General features: G+C 42.8%; 1 protein-coding gene across 1 annotated transcript in view; it reads left to right on the forward strand.

The window, feature by feature from the left end:
- Positions 1-5751, forward strand: part of KLF9 (KLF transcription factor 9) — a 26050-nt gene extending 20299 nt beyond the window's left edge. Inside the window, exon 2 of the mRNA XM_007118971.3 lies at positions 3203-5751. Coding sequence (XP_007119033.1) covers positions 3203-3432 — 230 coding nt within the window. The 3' untranslated portion in view covers positions 3433-5751. The remainder of the gene's footprint in view (positions 1-3202) is intronic.
- The last annotated feature ends 721 nt before the right edge of the window (positions 5752-6472 follow it).

The following is a 6472-nucleotide window of genomic DNA, read 5'->3' on the forward strand; positions in this document are numbered from 1 at the left end:
AATTTTTTTGTTCTAGTTCTGTGAAAAATGCTAGTGGTAGTTTGATAGGGATTGCATTGAATCTGTAGATTGCTTTGGGTAGTAGAGTCATTTTCACAATGTTGATTCTTCCAATCCAAGAACATGGTATATGTCTCCACCTCTTTGTATCATCTTTAATTTCTTTCATCAGTGTCTTATAGTTTTCTGCATACAAGTCTTTTGTCTCCTTAGGTAGATTTATTCCTAGATATTTTATTCTTTTTGTTGCAGTGGTAAATGGGAGTGTTTTCTTAATTTCACTCTCAGATTTTTCATCATTAGTGTATAAGAATGCCAGAGATTTCTGTGCATTAATTTTGTATCCTGCTACTTTGCCAAATTCATTGATTAGCTCTAGTAGTTTTCTGGTAGCCTCCTTAGGATTCTCTATGTATAGTATCATGTCATCTGCAAACAGTGACAGCTTCACTTCTTCTTTTCCTATCTGGATTCCTTTTATTTCTTTTTCTTATCATGCTATGAATTCTAACTATTCATTATATTTTTTAACATAACATGTTTAAAGAACACTTCTCCCATAGATTCTTCATTTGGGTTAGTGAGGACTTGGCTGCAGTCTGATTCAGAAATAGCCCGGAAATATTCCTGTGATCTGGGAACTTCTGAGCAGGATTTGGTCACCTGCGTGACCTGGAGCATAAGCAGACTCGGCGCGCACACACGCACAGAGTTGAGGCGTTTACTAAACGCTTGACAGCACAAGTAGCACGGAGGTCAGACGGGACGTTGTCCTTGCCCAGGGAAGCTCAACTTTGTTGGGTTATGATAACCTGCATTTCGCCTTTTGCTCAAAAGTTCTGCTGAACTGGGTAAAAACACTTTTTAATCCAACGGAAGTTGCAAAAGTGTAGTTTTCAACTCCACATCATTGGATTTTTCAGAGGGTTCAATCTGAAGCTCTTTTTTTCCCTCTCTCCCTCTCTCTCTCTCTCTCTTTTTGGCCCTGCTGGAGACTCTGAGCATCCTCGTGCATCATCCACCTTGGGTAGGGCTCAGGATTCACTGGCTTGCTGTTGCCTCTTGCTGCTGTGGCTTTTCAGCTTAGAGCTCAGTGAGGAAATATTTATACTTAGACCTGTGTATAGTGAATCTGTTTATACAAATTTGTTTTTCCCACATCAGGTTTCCCATAAGAACAGGTAGGTTGTACATGGCGTGATGGCCATATCTCTGCTTAGAGAACAGCAAATACAACCTTAGTCACGAAGGTGATAGAGGTATTTTGTTGTTATTATCTTTATTTTCACATCTCTGGCACAGGTTAGCAGAAGCTGGGGGAAAAGAATCATTTTTGGATGACTCAGATGCACCACGCTGGGCAGCTCCCAGCCCTTTGAGCCTCTCTCTGGGTTCCAGGAAGGTGGGGACAGGAGTGAGAAAAGATTCACTCCTCACACCTACCTAAGGAGTGTCTGGAGAGTTCTGTGGAAACCAGAGTCTGTGCCCTGAGTCTGTGCAGCAGCTGCTTTGGGCTGTGCTTGGAAAGGTGTGAGGAGTAGGCAGGCAGGTGCTCAGAGCTGGGGGGTGGTGACAGTCACTCACCAGAAGAGCAAGCAAGACTCTGATCTTAAGCAGCTCTTTCTGCCTTTCTGCTTGTGTGTGTCCTGCCCAACAAACATGGACACAGACTCTCCCCTGCCAATCCAGGGGTCAGGAGGCCCCGCGTGCTGGCCTGATCATGTCTGGAGGGCGGGGCTTAGCTGTGTTTTAAGTGGGACAGGGAGACAATAGCGTGAATCTGAGGAGAGCCCCCGTACTTGGAGGGATGTGGAAACCCTGACAAGTGTTAAGCCTCATCTGTAAAATGGGCCACCTCCGTGGGGTATCCTGTAAGAAGTCAGTGAGATAATGCACGTGAAACCCTTAGTGCTGTGCCTGCGCTTATGTTATTCTTTTAGAATAATGTGAGTTCTTCTTTTATGAGAAATATGGAAGAAACTGGGGTTGTTTCAACTAGACCAGAAAAGATTAGAGAATGGCGTGATAGCAGTCTTCAGATAGTTAAGGGATTTTTTTTTTTTTTTTTTGCGGTTCCCGGGCCTCTCACTGTTGTGGCCTCTCCCGTTGCGGAGCACAGGCTCCGGACGCGCAGGCTCAGCGGCCATGGCTCACGGGCCCAGCCGCTCCGTGGCACGTGGGATCTTCCCGGACCGGGGCACGAACCCGCGTCCCCTGCATCGGCAGGCGGACTCTCAACCACTGCGCCACCAGGGAAGCCCTAGTTAAGGGATTATTATGTGGCAGAGGGGAAAAAACTAATTTTTAGTGTTAAGACAATATAACTTAAAATATGGCCTTCGCAGGAAGGCAGGATTCACATCAATAAGAGTGTAAACACTCTTATTTTGGGGTGCTCAGAAACAAGCAGGCTTCCTTGGCAGGTAAGGGGCTCTGCCACCGGAATTGCTCAGGCAGAGGTTGGGTGGCCATTCAGGAGCTTAAGGGGAGATGCCTGCCTCTGGTGGGAGGTTGGTTGGATTAGATGCCCCAGTTCTCTTCCATCTGTACGATGCCAGGGAATTTAGCAAAGGGCTAAGGTTTTTGACTCCTCGGAGAGAACTCGTGAAACCAGCAACCGCGTAGACAAAAACTGGAAAATATAGTTTCCAAGGCTCTTGGGGATCCATTGGGTACAAATAGCAAGCTCATTTACCTAGAGAAGATGATTCTCAGCAATTTCTTCATGGTATTACTTTGTTAGGGCTGCCATGACAAAGTACCACAGACTGGGTGGCTTGAACAACAGAAATTTATTTCTCACCGTTTTGGAGGCTGGGAGTCCAAGATTAAGATGTTGGCAGAGTCAGTTTCTTCTGAGGCCCGTCTCCCTGGCTTGTAGCTGGCCATCTTCTCCCAGCATCTTCACACAGCCTTTCCTCTGCGAGTCTGTGACCTAATCTCCTCTTCTTATAAAGATACCAGTCATTAGATTACATGACCTCATGTAACCTTAATCACCTCTTTAAAGACCCTATCTCCAAATACAGCCACATTCTGAGGTACTGGGGGTTAGGACTTCAGCCTATGAACGGGGGGCACACAATTCAGCCCAGAACACCAAGGAGTTATTTTCTGAGTCATGGGGATGTTTGACCAGGACCAGCCTGGAGAATTTCGGTTACACGTTCTTTAACCTGTATCCCTGATTCTCTTCTCTTAGGTGAACGGCCCTTTCCCTGCACCTGGCCAGACTGCCTTAAAAAGTTCTCTCGCTCCGACGAGCTGACCCGCCACTACCGGACCCACACGGGGGAGAAGCAGTTCCGCTGTCCGCTGTGTGAGAAGCGCTTCATGAGGAGCGACCACCTGACCAAGCACGCCCGGCGGCACACGGAGTTCCACCCCAGCATGATCAAGCGATCCAAAAAGGCGCTGGCCAACCCTTTGTGAGGTGCTGCCCACCCGAGCCAGGGAGGGACGGACCCGGAAGGACGAGCTACTCCCAGCGAACAGACAGGTGGGAACCACGGCCCAGAAGAGGCGCGCTGCCAGCACGGGAGGTCGCTGTTCTTTGGTCACTAGTCTAATTTTCCTCTCCCTGCGTTGTTTTTAAAAAGCACATTGTAGCCTAAGATCAAAGTCAACACTTTGTCCCCCTTGCAGAGGCAGCTCTGAAACGTCTCTGACCGTTGGAGGAAAAACAAATGCTTTTTTTTTTTTTTTTTTCCTCTCCTTAATTTTCTTTTGGGGGGTGGGTTGGAGGGGTGGCAGGTGTTGGGGAGGGGTTTAAAGCCAAGACTGGGGTAGAATTTTAAAGATTCAACACTGGTGTACATATGTCTGACTGGGTGAGTTGACTTGTAGCATCACGCAGTGATTCTGGACCCTTTCTGCTTGCTGTCTCTCAGAATTGTTTTCCTACCTTTTAATGTAATGACGAGTGTGCTTCAGTTTCTTTAGTAAAACCACTCTCTTGAATCACGTTACCTTTTGAGATACGAAACGCCATAGCACAGCTGTCTTTATGCAAGCAAGAGCACATCTACTCCAGCATGATCTGTCATCTAAAGACTTGAAAACAAAAAAGTTACTTATAGCCAATGGGTAAGCAGTATGAATTTATACTAATCAAGACACACCTTTGAAAGGTTACTGTAAGTACAGAACTTTCAAACCTTGCTTTGTATGAATTGTACTTTTTGAACATAAGCTGCACTTTTATTTTCTAACGCAGAGGATGAATAAGTTAAATACATGCTTTAAGGATAGAAGCAGACATTCTGTTTGGAACCACGTTATAATCTGCTTATTTTACAGTATACACGTTTCCCTATGAAATCATGGCAGAGATGTGAGGGCAGAATATATACAACAGATGCTGAAGGAGAAGGAGGGTAGTATATATATTTTTTAATTTAAAAAAGAACAAACAATTTTAACTCTATTAACTTTTCCAAAATTTCCGATCCTTTTAATTAACCTCTTCTTATTGTACCATAATGCCACAAAGGGCGAGGGCTTTGACTCTGTTGGGTTTTATTTGAATGGGTGCATAACAGTAACTAGCTCTGGAAACGTTTATTCTTTGGGGAAAAGGTTTGTCGGTTATCTTCCCATGTTCCTACAGAACCCCCACTAACAGGTGCAAGAGTTACGTAAAAGGAAAAGGGAGCTGAAATGTGAAAAGAAAAATAACATACCCCTGTAAGTAGTGAGCGCTAAGGGACTATACCACGATGATTTCAGAGGAGACTGCGCAAAATCATCCCTTTTGGAGAAGGAAGGCACATGGAACATATAGGAATGAAAACACAACACTGTATCTTTTGTATCAGTAGCCTCACCACTATAAGATCTCGTATCCAGGGGTCTAAAATGGCCTCAACCACTATATGGATAATATGCCATTTACCTGAAAACTTAATTTTGGCCTTTACGTGGTCAGAAAAATGAACCGGGTTTTCATCGTTGAGAAGAAACCTCAAATAGGGGAGTCAGCAGTGATCGTGGGGGAAATGTTTACATATTCTTCTTTTTCATCAGAAACAACGTTTTCTGACAATTTTATCTGATATTTAAAACAGGGAGTTATGGTGCACTCTAGTTTGTACGTGTGCTATGAGATGTGTTGTGTAAACCTGGGGTGAATTCATCATTTCACCTGACACATGCTTGTTTCCAGTTCAGAACCAGTGTGGGCTCCTGCAGCAGGCATGGGTCACAGCTGACTCCAACTTCCAATACAGTAGCCATCACTAGCACGGTGTTTTTCTTTTGTTTGTTTAACCAGCGTAGTTGTATTAGTAGTTCTGTAAAGAGAACTGCTTTTAATATTAGGGACTGGGAGCAGTCCATGGGATAAAAAGAAAAGTGTTTTCTCACGGGAAAACATGTCAGGAAAAATAAAGAACACTTTCTACCTCTGTTTCAGATTTTTGAAACACTTATTTTAAACCAAATTTTAATTTCTGTGTCCAAAATAAGTTTTAAGGACATCTGTTCTTCCATACGAAATAGGTTAGGCTGCCTATTTCTTACTGAACTCATGGAATGGTTCTGCTTGTGATCCTCTGCATGCTGCCTTTTAGTGAGTGAGGAGTTTGGCGTTGCCTAGCAACCCACTAACTTGTACAAACTCATCTTTCCCTCACAGAACGAAATGAAGGAAAACCAAGCAAAGTCAGTGAAAGACAATCTTTGTAGTTTCAGAAGTAAATCTACATGTGGCTTTTGTCCAGCACTTAGATGGATGTAAATGCAGCAACTTGTTTTAAAAAAAAATGCACAATTTACTTCCCCAAAAAAGTTGCTACTTGCCTTTTCAAGTCGTTGAAGAACACACATTTGATATTCTCTTATATGTTATAGTAACATAACGTATAAACTCAAGGCTTTTTATTCCTTGTGATAAATCCTGTTTTAAAATGTCACAAAACAGGAACCAGCATTCTAATTAGATTTACTCTATCAAGATATGGTTCAAGTAGGACTACTAGAGTTCGTTGAACACTAAAACTATGAAACAATTACTTTTTATATTAAAAAGACCATGGATTTAACTTAAAAAAATCCAAATGGAGGATAGTAATTTTTGTTTACTTTTTTAACCAAACTGAATTTTTTGAAAGACTATTGCAGGTGTTTCAAAAGAAAGAAAAATTGTTTTATCTAATACTGTAAGTAGCTGTCATATTCTGGAAAATTTAATAGTTTTAGAGTTAAGATAACTCCTCTCCTTGGTTAGGGAAGAAGAAAGCCCTTCACCACTGTGGAACGATGCCGTGGCTTTAAGGTGTAGCCCTACATCATGCTTCTTTTGAGAATTATATTTGGTATAGTTATAATTACAGAAACTGACTCGTTGTCAGTTTGCAGGTAGATTAAGCACAGTACTCATCACTCTGGATAGATTGAGATGTTCTTTCACAACAGATGAATGATCTGTAACACTGTAAGATACTGATCTTTACAACTGTTTAATCAGTTTTAT

Source organism: Physeter macrocephalus, chromosome 9, assembly GCF_002837175.3.
Source record: "Physeter macrocephalus isolate SW-GA chromosome 9, ASM283717v5, whole genome shotgun sequence".
Classification (NCBI taxonomy): Eukaryota; Metazoa; Chordata; class Mammalia; order Artiodactyla; family Physeteridae; genus Physeter; species Physeter macrocephalus.